General features: G+C 51.4%; 1 protein-coding gene across 1 annotated transcript in view; it reads left to right on the top strand.

Moving 5' to 3' along the window:
• The first annotated feature begins 1,163 nt into the window (after positions 1-1,163).
• IGSF5 (immunoglobulin superfamily member 5) overlaps positions 1,164-22,732 on the top strand; it is a 35,253-nt gene continuing 13,684 nt past the window's right edge. Inside the window, exons 1-4 of the mRNA XM_037144615.2 lie at positions 1,164-1,581; positions 4,728-4,806; positions 11,206-11,523; positions 15,825-16,118. Coding sequence (XP_037000510.2) covers positions 4,749-4,806; positions 11,206-11,523; positions 15,825-16,118 — 670 coding nt within the window. The 5' untranslated portion in view covers positions 1,164-1,581; positions 4,728-4,748. The remainder of the gene's footprint in view (positions 1,582-4,727; positions 4,807-11,205; positions 11,524-15,824; positions 16,119-22,732) is intronic.

Raw genomic sequence — 22,732 nt, 5'->3', positions numbered from 1 at the left:
GGAAAACCAAAAAAAAAAAAGTCTCTCAGGGTGAGATCAGGTGATTAGGTGGTTGGAGCTGAGGGATCATGCCGTTTTGGGTCAAAAACTGCTGAACACTCAGCACAGCGTGGGCGGATACCCTTGTAAATCATCCATTATGAAATGGGCGAATGCGTTGAGTCTTCAAAAAAAAATTCACTGAAGCTGAACGCAGCCTCTCACAACAACACCAGCTGGTGCACTGGCCCAGATGGGTTCTTAGAACACACACCTGGCAGGGGAAGCCTGTCCTACAAGGGGCCCATCCTCCAGAAGATACTTCTGGGTTGTTTTGGAGCCCCCCTCGTACATAGGTATGAGTGGTCTTTCTACCTGCAGGATCATAAAGTCCCTGGAGAAGGGCTTTGCAGTAGTTGTTGTTTGTGTTTTCCTTCTGGGGGTGCGTCCACCACGGAGAAGGGTTAGTGGCTTGTCTTAATTCCCCAAATTGCTGCTGTAAGTCACAAAAGGGAAGCTCAGATTTTTTTTCTTTTCATTTGTTGAGTCTCAGATGTCTTCAGCTTCAACTATGCCAAAGTGACTCTCCTGGAGTGACGTGTTCTGATGCCCTCTGACGGGAAGGAGGGCATCCCCCCGTTGATTTACTTTAGGGTCTTACTCTGAATATATGATGCTTATTTCTGTTGGTGTCTATTCTCCACAGATGCCCTTGGTCCTGAGTCTCCTGGCAGGATTACAATGTAATGGGGGAGACAAGCCAGATACTGAAAACAGAACCATGTAAGAGAACAGTTCAAAAAAACAAAAAAGAGAGAGAGCACTGTTCAACACAGGGCTGCACATCAGGATTTTGGGCGATGGGTTTCCCCCCCGAAATTGTCAAAGTCCTCAGAAAAGCCAAGTTCCTTTGTTTACTGCTGGGGGGCTGGGAGTGGGGCATGGGGCGGGGGGCACGGAAAACCCCTTCACGGTCCTGTGCAAACACTCCCCAGGAAACTCTGATTCACCCCTCAAGGTGGCCACGTTCCAGAGCGCTGCACCCCAAGGACTCTCTTTTCTTCTTTCACAAAGAACCTGTTCTTGCGGACGTGGAAGTGCCTGGCAGGGGGAAGGAACCGGCTTCACCAGCCCCTGGGCCTGTGCCAGAGGCCAGAGGGAGTAGGGCTGGGCAGGCCTGCCAGCGTCCAGCCGCTGGGAGACGAGGGCTGGGCCCGGGCCCGGAGGAGGGACGGGGACTGGAGGCTGAGCTGGAGGTCGGTCCTGGCCCCGCGGCCTTGGCATTCCCAGGCCCCGGCCGGACTTCCTGGGCTGCTGTTCGGGCTGGCTAATGATTAACAGGAAATATGCGGGGCAGCAGCCACCTCCAGGGAGCCAGCGCCTGTGGCTGGCAGAGGCCACCTCTGTGTTTAGAGCCTGGCCTATGACGTGACAGACTGTTTCATTAGGGACTTCCTGTTAATTGCTGAGGTCGGGTCAGGATTCTCTGGTGGCCGGATTGAATTTATTCCTGTGTTTGTGTGGAGTGAGGACAGAGGCCAAAAAGCCTCTGGAAACTGAGAACCTTCCCTGAAGCCCCGAAGAGAAGACCTACCTGCGGAGGTAAGACAGCTTGGGGACAGGTGTTGGCCCAGGCCCGCAGGGGATGTCCCCACAGCTCCCGGGTCTCCTCCAGGGAGCAGGTGCTCCCGCCAGCCTCCCGGGGAAAGTGTCGGAGGATCACCACGCATTCTGATTCCCAACTTGTCCGAAGTTAAAAATTAAAAGAGCGGTGTCTCTGACCGAGTGGGAATCTGAGACGATTTCTGATCGGGCGAGTGTCCCTTTCACAGTGAGCTGTTCTTGGGGATGCGTTGAAAGCCGAGCCTGGGCTGGAATTTGGGAGGTCAGGGGGCAAATGCTAGAAAATTACCGTGACTCACGTTGTTTGTCAGACAACCTTTTAAGGGCGTTTGACCGAGTGCCCCACGAGAAGGCCTGTGCCGAGGAGACCCCCTCTGAGGTTTCTGGAAGTTCTAAGGCTGCCCCGAGTCTGGCAGGCGGTGCCTGCGCCCCTCCCAGTGGAGCGCGCATGGAGCTGGGTGCTGAGAGTAGGGGCGGTTTGCAGCAAGCCGGTCAGTTCTCACACACTGTACAAAGCACTTCTTTCTCTTTGGGCTTGAGGTTCCTGATTTCAAGCTGTTTCCGAGAACCCAGAAATGAGCGTTTGTGCCTGGGGTCATCAAGCGAGATGATCAAATTGGGTGGTTTTCTTCCTGAGATGAATGACTAGCTTGGTGGGTCCAGACCACCTGTGTGTTTTGGTGTTCTCGGGGCATTAAGGAATTGGTTGAGGGTTAAATCCTACCTATTTAATATAATACAATTTAATAAGATTTAAGGTTTTAAAAAGGAGACAGGGGTTTTTCAATTAAAACTTGGCAAATCAAGTCTGCCCACATTGAAATGAACGATTCAGGGACCCACCAAACTATGCCACAGAGACAGAAACTTGCAAATGACCTGGCACAGGTCCCCCTGTCATCAAAGTGGCCTGTCTGACCTCAGCTCAAACTTGGAATCAGCTTTATGACAGATAGTTCCTTCCACACACGCCCTTTGGATCCCAGCCCCTGGCAGACCCACGTCCCTAGCTCCGGCCCGACCCTACCCCACCGGCACTGCCCCACTGGCCCTGGCTTCTGCTGGGTGGATAGAAGTGGAGTCTTCCACAAAGAACAGGCGAGAGCGGTGTGTGCGGATGGTGGCAAAGGAAGCATTTAACAAGTTGTCATCTGTTGTTAGTCTGCGTCCTGACTCACGTTGCTTATCAGTGACTCCAAGTGTTTCCTCGTGACCTTTAGCTGTTGCCCAGGTTTCTGCAGTGTTGGGTTCACTCTGCTCATTTACTGCTTTCGGTGAAATCCAACTCCATGGCTCAGTTTCTCTCTCTCCCTCTGTCGGGGTCTAGCATTCTGGCCGATCGGTGGTGATTGACGAGCTGAATTGTGTTCACTGAGCCTTGAAACTTGGTGAATGATTTGATTGGGGATCTCGCACGAGTCTCGGAATGCGGTGACTTCAGTTCGGCCGTGGCAGCTGCTGTGCTCCCTGCTGCTGAGTCTAGTTCAGCGTACAGCGAGGGGCGGGGCTCCGCAGCAGGGTGGTGGTCCGCACACTCTGACCCTTGCCCTTGGACATGAGCAGTTAGGGTTTTGCAGATGCACACTGACTTCTGCCTTCCAGAGACATCAGAAAACTGAGCAGTGGGGAACCTAGGGTCCTCCTCATGGGCCGTGACTACCCAGTCACACGCTGGCAGGCGACGGGTTCTCCGGGCCTGAGCATCATTGTGCCCCGTCACGCTGCCACTCTGTTCCACTCTGCACCTTGCGGGAGGTGAGTTCCGCACACTTCCGTGAGGCAGGTATTTTCTGGTGCCCAGTTCAGGTCTTGTGCTTCTGCCCATGGGTTTGTCCCCTTTGGCCTGTAGGGAACCGGAGCCCTGGATGGGGCTCTGTGCAAAAATCCTGCCACGGGGCTCTGATGGAACCCTGCACCCCATGTTCTGGGGGGACGTGTGGCTCCCCAGCACAGCTGTGCCACCTGGGTGATGCCAGAGATGAAGGCGAAGCCACCTTGGTTACCAGGGACCACATGGCGGTGGTTGAAGAACATTTCAAACAGAGACCATTTCCTGAGGTTAGGAAGAAGTTTTTTTCTTTTTTGTAGATAGTTCATGATACGTTCGGTGGGTGATTTTGCCCTAAACGTTTCAGTGAGACCAAGCAGCGTGGCGACTGCCTTGGATAGGCCTGTCTTCGGAGAAGGGAACAATAAAGAGAAAAGACCCAGGGTCGGAGCATGAGCTAGAGGGCGCCAAAGAGCAAAGGGGTTGAAAGGGGGGGCTGAGAGGTAGGTGTACAGGACAGGACCCTGGCGTGCTGCTGGGGGCTGATAAGACCTCACTCTGCCTACCCTTGACCTCCGACTTCTCCTGCTTCCACTCACCCCTCCCTCTGCCCCAGCCCCAGAGCCCTTGCTGCAATTCCATAAATGTGCCCATTGACATGCCGCCCCAGGGCCTTTGCACCTGCTGCTTCTCTGCCTGGGCAGCTCTTCTGTCCAGGTGTCCACGTTATGTCACCTCCCCTCCTTCACCGTTCAGAGGACACCTCCTGGGAGCCTTCCTCTGGCCTCCCCACTTGAGGAGGTAACCAGCCCCTGCCCACACACACCCCTCACACTCATCCCCCTGTTTTTCTCACGCTTCTTGCCACCTTCTAGTAGCCTTGTGACCCACTTCTTCAGTTTGTTGCCTGCGGTCGCTCTTGGTCCTGTGCAGCTGCCATGCGCCGGGTTTTCTCTTCTCAGTGACTAAGGCGTTGGGATTGCAGTGAGGAGCTGGGAGCCCCGGCGGCTCTGCCGTGGTCAGGAATTCAGCGGTACTGGTGCACCATGGGCTCCCATAACTTATACATGGGCTTGGGGGGGATCATGTGATACAGTGATTCTCGCACTTGAGCACATGCCAGAGTTGTACCTGGTATAGACAGGTTGCCGGGCTCACCTCCAGAGTCTCTGGTCCTCTGGGTGCAAGCATCCGGTTTTCTAACAAGTCCCCAGGTGAGGCCAGTGCCACTGACCACGCTGAGCAGCCCTGACTCAGCTGTGCTCGGTCACACAGGGGCTGGTCAGGGCCCCGCAGAGCTCGGTGCGGTAAACGCTCATCAGTGAGAGATGGCCACTTGCCTGCTTTGTTTTCCCAGGGTGCGGACGAACATGCGGAGATGGACGGCAGCTGGCGAGGTGTCCTGGCCGCGCTGGTCATCGTGGCTCGCCTACCAGGTAGGGTCGCGGGAGCCTGGGGGCACAGTCCAGGGCTTCCACCCGGAGTGGGCGGGAGGGAACCCAGGGGCAGCTGCTGGTGCACAGGGCTGCCAGAAGGTTGTTCCTTAGGCACTTGCCATTGCGTCCCCTCCTCACAGCAGGGCCTGTTCAGTGGGGTCCCCTTCCTGCCTCACTGACTCGGCTCCAGGAGTGGTCCTTCGGGTGCCGCGGACCCCACCACTTCTCTTCTTTGGGGTTCGAGTCTCCTGGGCATTGGCTTTCGGTGCCTCCCCACAGGCCTTGCTCTTGTCCCTCTGCTCTTTCTGCCTGGTTTTTGAGGAAGGGCGACTCAGTTGTCGCCTCCTCCATGAAGCCTTCCTGGTCTTGCAGTTTTCAGGGCGATAATCCCAGCTTCCATACTGACAGGGTGGTGGCGGGAGGGTTGTCAACAGTGCCTCCTTGTTCTGGACCTCTCCTAGGGTGTTGTCTGGAATGGCCTCCAGGGTGTCCCTGGCCGGGGTCCCCCCAATCAGAGTGCTGTGCAGAGAGGCAGTGTGTGGACCTGGGGTCCCTGGGGTCCCTGAGGTGGCTGGAGTTTGTGGCCCGGGCTCTGTTTTGACTCCATTTTGCCTACTTTTCATGGCTTCATGCATGTCTGTCTGTCTTGTTTCCTGGCTAGATTTTAACCCCCTCAGGGTGGTTGTCCCGAGCTCCCCACTGCAGTGGTTTTGAGGCCTTGTAGTGAAGAAAAAGCTACAGACAGACCAGTGCACAGTCACGGAGGCAGAGCTGGGTGAGCTCCCACAGGCCGAACACCTTCACGTATCACCAGTGAGAGCAAGAGCGCACTGTGGGTGCTTCCTCCCTGCCCTCTCGCCTCCCCAGAGGGACCATTAGTCCGACTTCTAACTGTGGGCATATGTTCTGCTGGTCTTGTACCTTATACACATAGAACTCTATTTCTGATGGCCACATAATGCTTTTTTAAAAAAAGTATTTTATTCATTTATGGTTAGAGAGATGGGAAGCGAGGGAGAAAGAGAGGGAGAGAAACATTTCCTGTGTTCCTGTGTTCCCCACTGAGACCTGGCCCACAACTCAGACATGTGCCCCGACTGGGGATCGAACCAGCCACCCTTTGGTTCGCAGGCTGGCACTTAGTCCACTGAACTACACCAGCCAGGGATACATGATGTTTTTTAAAACTCTGGCCATGACAGCACCAAAAAAATAAAACAGAGTGAACTAGAACTAGAGTAGGGACCATCAGGGGGCGTTAGACGCATTGAGGACTGTTTTATCCATTTCGATTTGGGTTACCTACACATGACGTCTGTGGGCACCAGGCTCCGGTGTTAACGTGTATTTGGGAGCAGAGATGATCCAAAGCCTTTGCCTGATAGTGCACGGTGTCAGGTGTTTGTAGACACCAAGGTGCTGGGTGACGTTTGTCTGCGGAGTGGAGGGAAGGAGGGCAGGACACCGCCCCTGCTGTGCAGAGCTTGGGGACTTGTGTGGCTCGCAAACCAGGCTCAGCACGGGTTTAGGGGCATGGCTCCAACGAGGCTGTTAGGGCCACAGTGGCAAAGAGATCTCTTCTAGAAGCTCAGTGGGCACCTGAGGAACTGTGGGTCTGCAGTGTTCACAGACTTTCCCCTGAAGCTCTGGGTCAGAGGCAGGGGTGGCTTTGACGGAGTCTAGGAGAGAGAGGACTGTGGGCTGATTGGAGAGCCCCTGGGGGACGGCCCCTGTAGCGGAAGACTGAGCCCCTCAGGTGCTTCTTGGGGTAGAGACGCCTTTGCCTGCAGACTCGGCCTTGAGCAGCAGAGGGCTACCCCCGGGGGGGCCCAGTGCGCTCCGCCAGCCCTCTCCTCTCCACCTGGTCCCCAGTGTAATGGCTCATGTGGAGCTGGACTGCCCCGTTACTCACTCAGTGCATATACACTGAGGACCTGTGTGCACCTTGAGGTTGCAGGCACTGGGATGCAGTGATGAGCAGGAGCTGGCTTAGTTCCTGCCAGCAAGGAGTTTAGAGCTGCAGGGGAAGCAGGCGTTAATTGATAGAAAAGTCAGTATAAAATCACCCCATGATAATTGCTTCACTAATCTGAAAGCCTGTTATAGGTAATCTAACCTAAATCAGGTGGTCTGGGACGGCTGCCCGAGGATGGGACAACCTCCCGGCTGGGAGCTGAGGAGCGAGGCTGTCACGCCAGGCTGGCCACTGCCGTGCCAAGGCCCTGGGGCTGGTGAGGAAGAGGGCGGGGTTTGGGGCAAAAGGAAGTTGATGTGAGGCTCAGCAGGGTCTTAGCCTGTGGTGATGTTAAGGGTTATCTGGTCTTTGCCCTAAATGATGGAAACATTTAAACAAAGTCTTGGGTGTGGAAGTGGGGCATGAGCGGGGGTCCTGACTGCACTGCTGTGTTCAGAAGGCCCCTCTCACCGCCACATGGAGAGCAGATTTGGGTGACGGTGGTGGCACAGCAATGATGCCGGCACCCCCTGCCATCATCAGCAGGACTCGGCAAGGAGCTCAGAGCCACCTCAGGACCCCCTCCCTCACTCCTCGGTTTCCTTCTGCTGGTCCCGACCCCGGAGGCGTGGGGACTTCCGCCTAGTCCTCCAGGGCTGTCTTCACAGAGCAGGTCCCTTCTTCCCTCCATGTTGCTTCCCCTTCTGCCCTCTGACTTGTAACCACCTGCTTTTCTATTCGTTTCTCCCGTTCAGTAAGAGATGGGAGATGGCAGGGGTCTTCAGGTGTAGTGAGAGGAGCTGGAGAAGAGGGGAGTGGAGGAATAGGGGGGTTCACACCCCCCAGCCAGGGTGGCAGCTGGCTGCTCTCCTGGGGCCCCGAGCAAAAGCCGTTGCCAATGAGCGGGACTTAGGTTCAGGATCAGCTGCTGGTGGGCCTGTGGGAGCCACGGACACTGCGAACCTGCTGCAGTGGCTTCACTCTGCTGATGGAAGGATGCAGCGAGCAGGAGAAGAGGTGCTTTCCAACCCTGGGGGGCAGCCCCGCCCCTACACCAAGATGCCCCGTGCAGTGGGATTGTGGGGCAAGAGAGAAAGCGGGAGGGCAGACTGGAGGTGTGCGGCTGGGAAATGGAGAGTGTCAGCATGAGGGAGTATCTTGCAAGCAGATAAGCCCCTCCCAGGGGGGACCTGGTGCTGGGTGACCACTGTGGCCGGTAGCCACGGGAGGTTCCTGGGAGGGGCCGTGGACCTTTCCCATGGCTCTGCCCCTCATTTGCCTCTTTGCTCTACAAAGTGCAAGGGAGAGCAAAGGGGAAAGGGAGGCTTTGTGTTGAGCTTGGTGACTGTGATTGAAGGTCTTATCTACAATTTTCTCATATTTGTTCTGGGTGGGGCAGGGCTGCGCACAGAACCAGCTGATAGGATAGAAGAGAGAGGAATGAGACCACAGAGCCACACTTTTCCAGAAAGGCAGCTTCTGAGTCATGAGGAGGAGCCAGGGAGGGGGGGTGCGTCCTCCAATGGTGGGAGGGAAGGCTGCATTGTCAGGGCCATGCAGTGCTTAGGGTTTGGTGCCTCCTGTTTAACTTAAAGGTCAAGTGCAAACTCAGGGTTTCCATCTGGTATGGGTCCCTCCCTCCCTCCCTCCCTCTCACTGCTGTAGCTGCAAAGTAAGGTATGCGGCCTTTGTGTTTTCTTGGTCGAGCAAGCAGTCCGCAGGGGATTTGAAGACAGGTGTGGCGTGAACAGCGCCTGGACTCAAATAATCTACGTAATGTACTTTGCACCAAGCAGGTAAGAGACCGTGGTCTCAGATTGTTATTTGTTGCTTCTTCTGCTGCAGTTGCTAGCCTGGGTCTCACCTGTCTCTGCACCCGGCCTGTGGTTCTGTCCAGGAAACTCCCACCAGCCTGCGTCAGGAGCGGGAAGACCGTTGCTGTCATGGTGTAGAGCATGAGAGCGTCTATCTTCCCCTGGGTGTAGACTTGGCTGTTTCTTTCCTTTTGTCCTTCTGAAGGTGCAGTTCAGGGCTCGTGGAAAGAGCCTGGTTGGCACCGCAGTGGCTTCCCTGGGGAACCATTTCTGACTTCCCTTCCTCTGGCTTTTTCCTTTTATAAACTCCCAGATCAAAGGGATCCCAGACCTGAGCGACTTGCTTGGACAATCGGAGTTGTTGTTTAAGTTACATTTATGTTTTTTCCATCGTGCGCAGAGGCGAAGCAAAGACTGGGGAATAATCAACATGTTTACCCAGCGCAGCAGCAGCCTCAGTTACATCCGGCTGTCCCTCAGTTTTGCCTTTTCGGAGCTGGTGGCCCCTCCTTGTCCCTGGCGGCCTCCCCGCCCTGTCCTGCTGGCCTTGGACCCTGTCTGCACAGTGGTTCATTCTCTGCCATTACCTGTTCCTGCGACATATTCCCACAGTGCATTCTGGGTACTCCACCAAAGCGTTACTGCATGTCCAGCTGTGTGCTTTTTTCCTAGAAAACCTTAGGGCTGTAATGAAATTCTTTTAGAATCTGCTTCACCACTGGACCTGATAAGGTTGGAAGGAAAGGGGGCTGCTGCAGTTATTGGGGACACTTGATGTATACAGCGGGCTGCCTGGTGCACCTGCGGGGCTCACACAGCTGTACAATGTGGCAGGTGCGTGGTCAGCCAGAACTTTTTTTTTTTTTTGCTACAAACCCTGAGTGAGATCAGAGGGGAAGGGGTGGAAAGGAGGGGGAATTCAGAGCGGGAAGGTCCAAGCAGCACCGCTGTGCTCACAGGTCCTGGGATGTTGCTGGTCTTCATTTTCTCAGCATGAAAACACAGGCGGTGAAAGATGGAAATAGCGACCTTGAAGACTATCATTGCCATCCTTTGGATTATTATTCCCAATGTGGGAAAGTCTAGGAAAACTCTGGCTGCCAATTCGCTCTTGTAGAGTAATGAGAAAATCGGTGCTAAGTGAGCCAAAGATTGCTTGAGTTGTTCTTCATGTGCAGAACACGCTCCATGTTAAGAGATCATGATGGAGTTCACGTGAGCTGGAGAGCCCCGGATGTGCTCTATGGGGAGACCAGTCAGAACTGTCACCTCAGTTAAAACCGGAGTCAGAGGGCACCTGGTGAGCGAAGGGCAGAATGTTGTGGAAAGGGGAATGGGAACAATGTTACTATATGATTTCCTTGGCTCATCTTGTAGGTCAGTGCGATCCTCCCTTGCAGGTCATGTAGTAGTGAGTTTTCACTGAGTTTCTGGGGGTCACCTGATAGCTTCCCATAGACCGTCCCCTTGGGTTCTTGGAACAAGTCACTGTAGGACTAGTGTCCCTGTTTTGAAGCCGTGGGGAGTGGGGCTTGGAGGAGTGGAGAGAACGTGTCTGGTGAGCCAGGACCATTGCTCTGGGGTCTGTGGTCCTACACTCCAGCAGGGGTGTCCGACCTGTGGCCCAGGATGGCTATGAATGTGGCCCAACACAAAATTGTTACTTTACTTAAAACACTGTGAGATATTTTGTGTTTGTCAGTGTTTGCATGTTTATCGTGTGGCCCGAGACAGCTCTCCAGTGTGGCCCAGAGATGCCGAAAGGTTGGACAACCCTGCAGAGCATTGAGTTTTCATCCAAACACTGGGCGTGGTGAGACCTACTCAGGGTCTGCCCAGGCGCATCCATCCCTTGAGCATCTCACAAAGGGCTCTAGCTTCCCCCATATTTCTACCCCTCACCCTTTTCTCTGTCTCTGGTCTTCAGGAGGAGGGGCGTGGCCCCAGTGACAGTACCGTCTTCTGGCTACTTCAGAACTGACTTTTCCACAGCTCCAGGTCCACACACGCAGGACCCAGCCCTTGCCTCTCTTTGGCTGTGTTCCTCCCATCCTCCAGCCACAGACACTGTCTTAAGCTTCCCGCGTGGGGGCTCTCAGGGTGCAGGGGGCATGCACGGGCCATGGTCACAGCTTGCAGGCGTCTCCATCCTCTTTGTAAAGACAAGGTGCTCCATTATCCCCTCCCAGCCCCAGAAGAAGGTCTTTCTTATTTCACCAGGAGGAAAAATGCTTTTTTCAGATCAAGGCCAAAAAACTCCCCTAATGTGACAGAGCTGGGCCAGTGGTGGCTCTTTGGGCCAAGCTGGGGTCAGATACTTAAGGGGACATCCTGCAGGAAGGGGAGGAGGAGCAATGCCTCCTCACTGCCAATCCAGCTGAGACGCTGGGATGCTGGGACGCTAAGTGCTGTGTAGGAAGGGGAGGGATGTGCAACGAAGGGACAGAGTGGCTTTCCATCCCCTGGAAACTCCTGATCTTCTGGGGAGACCTGGGGTTGGGATCAGTAAGACATGGAGCCTGGGCCACAGGGTGGTCACTCAGGGACCCCAACTTGTATGCAGAAGGGTTACATCTCACAGTGGATCTCTACAGATTCATTCATTTACTTGAAAAATGGGTTGTGTTTCAGCTTCTGGATCCAGCAACCAAATCATAGAAGGACCCCGGAACACCACGGTGCTGGTGGGTGGGGAGGCCCACTTCAACTGCACCGTCTCGCAGGGCTGGCGGCTCATCATGTGGGCTCTGAATGGCACCGTGGTCCTGAGCGTCACACCCAAGGAGCCCATCATCACCAGTGACCGCTTCACCTCTGCGAGTTATGAGGAGGGCGATAACTTCATCTCGGAGATGATAATCCATGACGTGAAATTCAGCGATGCTGGACGCGTCAAATGCAGCCTCCAGAACAGTGACAGCGAGGGGTCCGCTTTCCTTTCCGTCCAAGGTACGCACGCAGGAATGGCCAAGGGCGGCGCTTGGAGCCCCTTGGGTTAAATGTCAGAGGAATGGAAGGAACCTTCCGAGGTTCATGTCCTTTGTAGTGACGTCTGGCACACCTTCAGCTGGTGTCACACTTAGGATTATTCTGAATCGACAAGTGTTTGTGGTTTTGTTGTTTGTGTATTTCTCTCCCACCTTCATCACTGACACTCTTTCTGCTTCTTTCTGCTCCTCTCCCTCTCTCCTTCCATCTTTTTATCTGTGTCTGTGATTAAGACTCTGAAAGGCAGGTTTCTGTGACTTCCCATCTCGTCCATCTCAGTACCTAATGGCTTTTCTGGAAATACATCCTGGGGGACTTCTGGGGCCAGTCGTCATCACGTGTCCATGATTTAGAGAGAGCTGACAGTCACCGCCCTGTGCCCAGCTCTTCATACGCTTGGCTCGATTTCTTTGCCTTACATCATTTTTGATTTTTACATCACTTTGACATCTTTATCAACTTTGAATTGTGCTGTAACTTTTTCATTTTTCAGCTTCATCTCCCCAGTTTACTACTTTTCCCTACCCCAGTGGTTCTTACAGAGAAAGGTGTCGAGGGTTTTAGAGACAAGAGTAAACAAAATTTATAAAGTGGGTAACTCACTTTTCTTTTTTCAAAGCTAAGTTTTAGGCTCTGAAGATCACGTTACATCATGAAAAAATAAAGGGATGATTTACAAGGATTCAGAACACTTTTATTATTAAAGTTTAACCACTTTGCATTCCTTAACAGTGCAATTATATACTATTTCTAGATGCACTGGAGTTGTCTTCCTGCCGTGGCGTCTTTTAGAACAGACCACATTGTGTCTCTGAAGTTTTTTTCACGTTCATTTATTTGCTTGTCTAGGTGGAATTTCCACAGGTTTGGTCTGCATTCATGCGATCAGATCAAACTGGATAACATTTGGTGCAGACACATGTCTACCTAGTTCTACTTGCATTTTTTAAATTTAGACAAATCATTGCATCTTTACGTTATGTGCCTTTGTGTGGTTTAATTAGGGGCCTAATGACATTTTGTGATGTTAAGTGATTTTGTGAGCCTACCTGGATTACTGGCCTTGCCTGCATGACCAGATTCTTACTGTAATAATTTGTGGTATAAGGGAAAGAACACTGGAAAATGAATCAAAGATATGAGTTCTGGTTGTGCGTTCATCAGGTACACACCTTGGTGACTCCTGAATCAGTTCAATTTCTTTGTCCTTAAAATTGGGTCAAGACTCCTCTCTCTGCTGCACAGGTGCACTGTGAGGATCAAATGATGAAGTGGTGGAGGATGGTTGAAGTGGTTAACAGCTCTCAGGGGCCCGAGTGCTGGGTTCAAGTCCCAGCTTTGTTACTGACCGACTCTGCGACTGTGGACATGTCAGCTCAGGACCCAGTTTCCTCCTTACAGGGCTGCACTGTGATCAGATGAGCAGGTCTCAGACAGTCTTTAGAACAGCACCCGGCCCATTGCGATCTCCAGACAGCCGTCCGCTATTACTGCATCCTCGGTAGGAGCACACACTGTGTTAGGCCTTCGTGGGGGCCTCAGAGAGCAGCAGCACAGGACACGGTCCTGCCTCTGGAACTGCACGAGAAGAGCGGCTCGTGCCAGTACAGGAGTAACAGGGTGCACCCAGAGGCTGCGCGGGTGGAGAGACAGCTCAGGTTCAAGTTGGGGAGGGCGGTGAGACAATTGGCAGTCTCCAGGGATGACTCCAAAGAGAAGTTGCCCCTTGAGATGTGCCTCAAAGGTCTGCAGATGAGAGGCAACAGCAGGAGGTGAGGTGGGAGAGAACCCTCCTGCATTGAGGATCCACGGCCAAGCATGGCTTGTGATCACTGTTTATGGTGTCAAATCGTAAATCCATGTGGTAAATCCATGTGGTTTTATAGCATCTCTTCCCAAAGCTGCAAATCCATAACGTGTCTTCAGACATGTATTTTTATATGCTAATGACTAATGTAGCTTTTGGTTTTAAAAGAAATAGAAGAGCAAGCCCCTTGGGAAGGTAAAATCGTCCCCAGCCAAGGTCCTGAGGAAGGACCCTGCAGAACAGGACAGAACTCGGTCATTTTACCCTGGTTCCACTGGTCCGAATGTCACTTTGTTCTCAGAGGAACAAATGTTCTCTGAGCAACAGCATCTCCCTCATGGGAGAAGAATCTTGAAAAAAGAGAAAATATCTAATATATCTTGAAAGCGAATTGTCCAAAGATCACTTTGTTCTCTTCATGTATCAACAGGAAAAATAAAGAGAACTTGAATAGTTCCATGGTGAGTCACCCAAAAACTCTATGTAAAATGTAGCTACTACCTTATATAACGTGCCATTCTCTGGGCTGGCCTTCCGGAAAGCCAATGGGAAAAGCTAAATCACCAATACACACAGAAAAGAAAACGCCCCATTCAGATTGCAGCAGGCGCCCAGTCCACCAATTAGCTACACACCAACCTCTCACCCTCTTGTGTGATGAGGGCTGATTTCTCCCGTTGTTAACTGAGCCAATAGCACTGCTCCGGGTCTCTGTCATCTTAAATCTCTCCAACAAACAAGGAGCAACCCCCAAAAGAACAAGGACAAAACTCTTTGGCCTTAAGGGACAAATCGGGTGCCCTCCTACTGTTGCGGACACTGTAGTCCTTGAATTGGTGAAGGTGCTTTGCTGCCTTCAAGAGACTCTTTGGGCAAAGGGTAATTGGAGGGGCTGACATTTCTGGGTGAGCAGAGCTCTCCCAGTGGGGGTCCAGTTCAGTCTAGGCTGAGAATTCCCAGGTGTCCCCCTGACACTGTCAAGGGGATCTGTGAGGTCGTGACACTTTTCAGGACAGTACTAAGACCTTAGTTGCCATTCCCACTCTCAGTTCTCACGTGTGAAACGGGTTTTCCACCGTACCCTGGAGAGGTCTACGTAACTCATTGGACCAGTGCTGTGCAAAGGACTGATGTGTGAGAGTAATAAGAACCATTCAAAGGGCCAGACAGACCAATGGAGTTGTAACCTACCAGACAATGACCACTCTTTATATGGTTTCAAGTTCTGTAGGGACACTGGCCTTTAAGAAGCCACTGCTTGTCAAGTGCTGGTATAGTATCAAAGGGCATCCGCGGTTCTCTGACGAGCCCGTGAAAGGCTCCGCACCCCCTCAGCTCTGTGGCCCTGTGAAGTCAGACTTCTAAAAATAACCTTTAAATGAAGCAATATATGGCAACAGATTGAATACAGAAGGAGATCAGAGAATCCAGCCAGAGGTGAAAGAGATTTGCATAAATAGAAAACAATATTGCTCTTCTTACTAATTAATTTTGGTTTAAGATATGGGTATTCTCAGAAAAATATGAATCTACATTAATGTGAAATGGATCACCATTCTTTTTGAATATCTAAAAATAAGTAATTCTAATTTCAAACATGGTGAGTGTCCATAGATGTAACCCACATAAATGGAAGGCCTCTGGAGTCCTCAGTGATTCGTGAGCATGTAGGAGGCGTGGAAACCTGAGGACCGAAAACCACTCGTTTAGTCCAATCACCTCATTCCCCGGGAGAAAATAGCCTGAAATTCCCAGGGACTTGCCCGAGAGGATGCCAACTCTGTGGGAAAGCCAGGGCCGTGGGCGGAGGTTCTGATTCTCAGTCCAGTGGTCTTTCCATTATTCCATGCAGCGGGGAGTTTTGAAGGGTTCAGCTGGCACGTGGCCATGTGTCTGTGTCTCGGGGGGCTGTGTCTGTAGTGGGGCCCGCAGGTGGTTTTGGTGACACCAGTAGTACCAGTGGTACTTTCAGGTGGGTTGTAAATGGCGTGAACACTGGCATGTGCCAGTTGTCCTCGGTGACAACTTTTCAACAGTTTGAGCAATATATTCTGATACATGGTTGAGGGTGGTGATTTCTTTAATTCTGTTGGATTTGATTTTGATTTACCACCCTTTTTGTTTGGGCCCCCCAGGTAGCCCAGGGCAACTTTAGGGGCTGTGCAGCCCCCGTGGCAGGCACAGCGACCCTCCCTTGCCCATATAATTCATATTCCCCTGGACCCTGATTTGTATTCATTTCTCTGGAATTGCATGTTTTCAGGTGAGCCATCCACCTTTCTCTGTGGGCCTGGGAAGTACGAATAAAGACACAGGTGCCACCTGAATGAGGGTTTCCGGCTACAGACACGGCCGAATCGGGTCTGGGGAGGTCGCGAATTGCAGGAAAATAAAAGCTGACCTGGAAGTGAGCGGCAAGGTCGTTCCTTCAGAATCTTTCTCTCTTCTTCTTCAGTTGTGGGTGAGCTGGTCACCCCCAGAGACAGTCTCGTAGTCACGGAGGATGAACCTTGTAATGTGACTTGCCGTGCGGTGGGCTGGACCCCCCTCCCCGACCTTTCCTGGGAGATTGGCGCCCCAGTGAGTCACTCCAGCTACCACTCCGTGCCGGAGCCGGACGACCCTCAAAGCGCACTGAGCATCCTGGCTCTGACGCCACAGGGCAACGGGACGTTGACGTGTGTGGCCAAAATGAAGGGGCTTCAGGTCCGAGATTCTCTCACAATAAACCTTACCGTGGTTCCCCCGGGTGAGTGAAGACTTTTTGCTTTCTGTAAAGTCTATCATCATTGCATGCTTATTTTTATATGTCCTGCTGCCTAAGCTCTGTGTCCAGGAAAATTGCCCAGCGATCTTGATTTCAGGTGGGAATGGTGACGGAGACAAACTGCTTACAGCGCCTGCCTAGTGGCCCTGCAATGCCACTCGATTTGAAAATCTCACCTGCTGGCATTTCACTCTTTTCTCTCACTTGTGAAAATCATTAAGAATCTTGACAATTAGTAGCATGAAACAGCATCAAGTTCAGAGATAAATACTTGAATCCAATGTTTTTTTCTCTAGCTTTCATTCATTGTTCTGAGGTCATCACTTTCTGGGCCAAGATGGAGAAAGCTCTCATAATATTTTAGGAGGGTACATGGGTGCTCTCAGATTCTTTCCAATCTTGGTGAAATTATAAGGTTTCATTTTTTACCCAACAAATCCGTCTTTTTAAAAGTACCACGTCTATGTAGATTTTTAACAGGACTAAATCACAAATTTAAAGTTTAATCCCAAAGGCAATTGCCGTAGGGTCTTTGGAAGGAAAAACGCTAACCACACACCTTTGCCAGCCTCGCAGAGCTGGCCTGGGCCTGAGCTGGCCTGGACCGGGGAGAAAACGTGGAGCTTGGAGGCTAGGGGTGGACCTGAACACCTTCCTTTCACACAAGAGCAGAGAGAGGGAGGCCAGAGAGGTGCTGTTCTTTGTTAGGTCAGACAGGGGCTGGGGCTGAGGGGCTGGGAAGCCGGGACGAGCTTCTCTCTTGGACAAGTCCAAGGCTTGTCCCCATGTGAAAACTCCTTTCCTGAAGGACTTTCCGAATTCCGAGCAAAGCTCCAGCTGCAGCAAGGTGATGACGATGATAACAGCAATGATGATAATAATCCTCAGCACTACATAGCTCCTACTGAGCAGGGACCCTGTTTTGAATGTCTCAGATATTAACTAAATGAAGCCCCCTGAGTGGATGCTGCTCTTCCTGTTGTAAAGGTGAGGTGACAGGGACACAGTGTTGTTCGGGGCTTGCCCATGTCCCTAGAGCTGTAGATGGTGGGCGGTGACCCTGCCAGTCTGTCTTCAGCATCTGCTCCCCTGTCAACTCTGCCCTGCACTTGGAGCAGCCACCAGGAGGTCGGAGGTGTGTCTGGGGCTGACGAAAACAAGTATGAGTGGGGGCGGTCAACGAGAGAAGGGGACCAGGTCACAGCTCCAGGGTCTGGACCTCTGGAGTCAAGATGTCGGCAGGGCCGCTCCTTTTGTGGTCAGTGAGGGAGCACCTGCTCCCTTCCCCACCCCCAGTTTCTCGGGGTCACTGGCCTTTTGGGTCCCTTGGCCTGTTGAGGCATCACCCTGAGCTCTGTCTTCACCTTCAGGTGGCATTTCCCCTGTGTGCTTGTCTGTGCCCAGATGTCCCTTTTGTTTTTATGAGGACACTGGTCATATCAGATCAGGGCCCATTCAACGCCCAGCCTTACCTTGCTCACCTTGTCTAAATTGCATCTTCCATACTCCCTCCCCACATAAGGCCACATTCTGAAGTGCTAGAAGTCAGCAGTCTCACATGAATTTGGGGGCACAGCCCACCCCATAGCAGATGGGGTCCCTGTGAGCCTGTGAAGAGCTGTTCGGAGCCCGACTGTTGTCCGCCGAGCGGTTCTGTGCTTCTTGCCCTGCAGGGTCGATCCCTCGTGAAGGCCCACACGAGCTCACCCCCTGCACCCCCAACATCAGGCCCTTGTGTCTGCCTCCGACTCAGGTGCCCCAGGGACCAGGCGGACCACAGAAATGAAAGCGTGAGTGAGTATGTGTCAGGGCGAAGGTGGAGCGCAGGGGACCAGAGAGCGCGCCCCGCCCATGCGGGTGCCACAGCACTGGTTCCAGCGGGTGCTGTGCAGGGGACTGGGAACCCAGGGCCGCCAGACCTTTGACCTCACTCTGGTGCGCCTCAGGGCTTTTGAGGGCAAAGGACACAGAAACTGGTGTTTTGATGATGTTAGGTCAAGGTCAACTTATTTTAGCTTATTGAACTGAAAGGAATTTAGCTTCTTCCCCAGCAAGACTACAAAAAGAGAGGAAGCTAGAATTCAACTAGCTTGCTTTTTTCCTAGCTTATTATTTTGAAACTTAAACACCCCAGAAAAACGTCAAGAATAGTGCAATGAATATCAATTTACCTTTATCTACATAGAGCAAATGTTAACAGTTTGTTATGTATGCTTCTCTTTCTTAACTTTTATTTGTTTTTTAATGAACCATTTGAGAGTTAGCTGGAGACAGCATGACTCTACCCCTAAATTCCTTAGCATGTGCTTCAGAGGGATGAGGCCGTTCTGCGTAACCCCGTTGAAGTGGGCAGCTGGGAATTTAATGTGTATTGTTCTTTTTTTTTTTGATTCTTAACCTTTTGTTTTATTTTTTTCACTTTTTTCCATAATTTTTTTATTTAGTTATTTTTCAAGTACAGTTTTTTGTCTATTTCTCCCATCCCAGTCCCCCTGCCCCGTGCTCCCCACCTCCCTCCCATTTCCACCCCCCTTAGTTCTCATCCCTGTGTCCTTCATATTTGTTCTTCCAAATCCCTCCCCTTTTCCCCCTTAAATTCCCTTCTCTCTCTCCTCTGGTCACTGTCCCCTTGTTCTCTATTTCTTTATTTTTATTCTGCTTGCTTGTTTATTTTGTTGTTTAGCTTCCTGTTAAAGGTGAGATCATACGGTATTTGTCTTTCAACACCTGGCCTATTTCACTCAGCATAATGCTTTCCAGTTCCATCCATGTTGTTGCAAAGGGTAGTAGCTCCTTCTTTCTCTCTGCTGCATAGAATTCCATTGTGTATATGTACCACAATTTTTTTATCCATTCATTTACTGACGGGCACCTAGGTTGCTTCCAACTCTTGGCTATTGTAAATTGTGCTGCTATGAACATTGTGGTGCATAGGTTCTTTGAAATAGATGTTTTAGGATTGTTCTTACACAGTATATGGTCCACACTCGAATTTCCCCAGTTTTCCTTTGTGGCTCTCCTCTCCCCTAAACCAATAGCCAGCCTGAGACTGACATTGCCCTTGGCTGGTAGGTCTTCCTCAGTCTCTTTCGATTTCCAAAGGTTCACCCAGCTTTTCTGTCTTTCCTGATGTAAGCATTCTCAAAAAGTCATTTTTGCAAGATGCCCTTCAATATGGATTTGTCTGAGTTTTTACACCACACCTAGATTTAGGTTAAATATTTTTGCCAAGACAGGGGTAAGGTCACGTAGGGACATGATGCTGGTTTTCTCTGCCATTGGTAGCAAGTCTGATCATTTGGTTGAGGTGAGTCCCCGACTTCCTTCATTGTAAAGGTACCCTTGGCCCTTGTAATTAATCCATAATCTATGACTACTATGTGAATATCTTGTGTCTCAATACTCCTTCACTTACTAGCTTTTCCTTCCTCAATAAGTCACTGCCTGAATCAATTATTGGTTGATGGTCATAGGAATGCTTTTCTGGTTCCATCATTTTTCTATGTTTATTAGCTGGCATTCTTCTATAAAGAGAAGACCTCCTTCTCTTTTTCTTCTTTTTTTAAAAAACAGTTTTAGTATGGACCCCTTTTCATTTAATATGCTATAACTTGCTCCTGCCCTTATTTATTCTGATGCCTGGATTGGTCCATATTCTGCCACTGGGAATTCCGTCCAGCTGGCTGGTGTCCTCGGGACATGTTCCTGCTAGTTTCTGAGCACTTGGCCCAAGAAGATGTTCCAAACTCCCATGGCTTTTCCCCTGTTCCAGCCTATAACCTGCCAATCTCCAGTGAGCCAACCCAGCCTGCATTAAGCTATTTAAGTATGATAGAGGGTGGCCTGGTCTGGGGATAGAAAGATTTTTAAAAGTTCCATTAGCACCAAATGGAATGAAATCAACTGTTTAAAACACATGCCTTAACAAGGCGATAATGCAGGTCTGATTGATGAAGCCCATGGAAATGGATTTGGGAGATTAGCTTGCCCACAAAGTTCTTCTTCTGTGGGAGAAGGGCACGGGTCCCCAGCTGGGTTGAATTCAGCTGAGTCCCCCTTAGACTAGGACCAGTGAAGTGAGCAGCCTTAATCACGGCAGCTGGAGTCCCGGCTGCCTCGCAGAGGAGAGCGCAGTGGGTGCCTTGCAATGAGTCTTACTTTGTTGGACTCATTTGGAAAAGGCTAATTTGTTTCTAAATTATTCATCAAGATCCGGAGCAGCTGGTGGTGGCTGGCAGTGTGTTGTGTGTTTTATGAAGGTTTTAGTAGCTGAAGACCTCATTACAGCCTCTGCTGTTGGAGCGGGAGACTAGGAGGCTTCCAGGAGCACACCAAGTTCCCGGAGAGCCTGGGATGAAGGAGGCGGTGCGTGTTCCGGCTCCTTCCGGAATCAGATGAACGCCGGTCCTGACATCCATTTCCGACAAATGCAAGGAGTTCATGTTCACGTCTCAAACGATGCCTTTAAATCATTGAAAGAAGAAAGCCAATGGCAATTTTGGAAATCTAATTCTTTCAAACAAAAACTTGTATGAAGCACTCATTGATTTTTCTTTTAAAGGAAAGCATATTGAAAGGGCCATACTGAAAGTGCTTCAGGCTTCAAGCACTGCAGACACACACCCGACTGAAAGCCTGGTCAAGCCACCCCCTGCCCACTGGGGGGTTTTCTCTTCCTGTAATGGACCGGCTGTGAGACGGGAGCCCAAAGCAACCTCTGTGGGCCACATGGGCACCTTGTAGAACGCAGTGACTGCTCGGTATAATCTTAGCTCCTTGAGAAGTGGCAGTTCTGAGGGCAGAGAATCATGGCCGGAGTGACAGTCCCGAGTTGTAGGTCTGGCACTAGCTTTGTGACTTTGGGCAAGTTGCTGACCTTGGGGCTCCATTTTCTTGCGTGTAAACCACATGGGAGACAAAAAGGGCAGACGTTCTCTCTCCCAGCTGCCTGACCCTGCCGAGCTTTAACACATACACACCTGCCCCAGAGGTTCTGACTTAACTCGTCTGTGTGGAGCCTGGGAATTGGCATTTAAAAAAAGCCAAGTTACTTTACTGGGTAGATAGGATTGGGGACCACTGAACTGGAACATCTCAAAGCCCCCTCCTCCCAACCCAAGTCTCATCAGATGCTACCAACCAGCCAGACCTGGACCTCAGACGACCTGGACTCAGGTGCCCGCTGGCCTGTTGTCTCGCTCCGTGACTGGGTGTGTTAGTTAACTTCTCTGTGCTTTGGTTCACTCATGGGTAAAGCATAACCATACCTACCTTCGAGGGCTGTTGTTGGTGTGAGAAGTAATTGGATTCCCATGTCTGAAGGGCTTAGGACAGGCGCTGCCTCAGAGCACATGGGACAGCAGAGTGAGTGACTGTCCTTGATTTGATGGGTTCAGAGATCTGTGTCCCCTCCAGTCAGCACGGGAGTGTGCCTGGCACGTGCTGGCTGTGACATTTAGAGCTCATCCAGGTGGTTTCGAGAAGTCGTGTGTGCCCTTTCAGAACTCTGAGCGTTCCCGGGAAGGGGTCTGGGAAATACTATTTTTCCTTTTTTCACAGATGGGAAAAGGGCAGTCGCCCAGCTGAGACTGAAGTCACACGGCAGACTCAGTGACGCCGCCCTAACATGCGTGCAGCTGCGGGGAGGGACGTAGGGAGGGAGGCCAGCTGTGTTGGGCCAGGAGATAATCTTCCTTAGTCACTATCAGCGGGTTACTCAGACCCAACACACTCGCCTCTCCAGCGCTGACTCACCACGCCCACACCCTTCACTACAGGCACGTGTCCGGGCAGTGTCCACCCGGACTGCCCATCTCCTGTGAGACCCAGGCTGTAGCTGCCTCAGGAGGATCATTCCACAGTGGACATGATACGCAGCAGAAAGGAAAGACACACATAAGGCCCCTGGGTCTTCCTGTTCCGAGTGCCCCGGACCGGTTCATTGAGTCCCTTTTTCCCAAGTGTCTCCTCTGCAAGAGGAAGGAGTTGGATTGAGGATGAGACCACACCGAGATTCTGTGTGTTCCGTCCACTGTCACCATATTTGATTTATCAATATATGGCCATTGTTTATTTTTCTTTCAATGCACTGTACACATATTCATTTACAAAATTAGTTTCCTACCAAAAAATCTATGATATGTAGGCATGTGTGTACACATACATATCACAGCTGATAAGTGAAAACATTGTTATTGAAGTAAGAAAGGCTCTTCTGTGCAGCTCTGGGACCATGTTACATACACCCCCATGGGGCACACGCCCGTGCACTTCTTTGGGTGCTGCTGCAGCGGAGGCAGAGTGTTGCGCTCTCCTGGGCATGAAGCTCAGGAAGGAGATCTGAACCCCAAAGGAGTGTGGTCACCAAATAGGAAGTGAGAGAATGAGCCATGGGTGCCAGCTGCCATTTTGGGGAGAGTTTGGGGCTTTTTGGGGAGTGCAGGCATCCCTTGGCTGAACCCGGCAGTTGAATTAAAGGGCAAGAGAGGAGTGAGGTCACATGACTGCCTGCTCTCTTCCTGGATTCAGTCACCGACCCCAGCGAGGTGGCCCTTCCCTGTCTTTAAACAGGTCCCCCCCGTGGGACAGAGGCTGGC

This window comes from Artibeus jamaicensis, unplaced genomic scaffold, assembly GCF_021234435.1.
Source record: "Artibeus jamaicensis isolate MK-2021 breed Jamaican fruit bat unplaced genomic scaffold, CSHL_Jam_final scaffold_474, whole genome shotgun sequence".
Classification (NCBI taxonomy): Eukaryota; Metazoa; Chordata; class Mammalia; order Chiroptera; family Phyllostomidae; genus Artibeus; species Artibeus jamaicensis.
The sequence above is the reverse complement of the archived record's forward strand: the minus strand, read 5'-3'. Positions and strand labels throughout refer to the sequence as shown.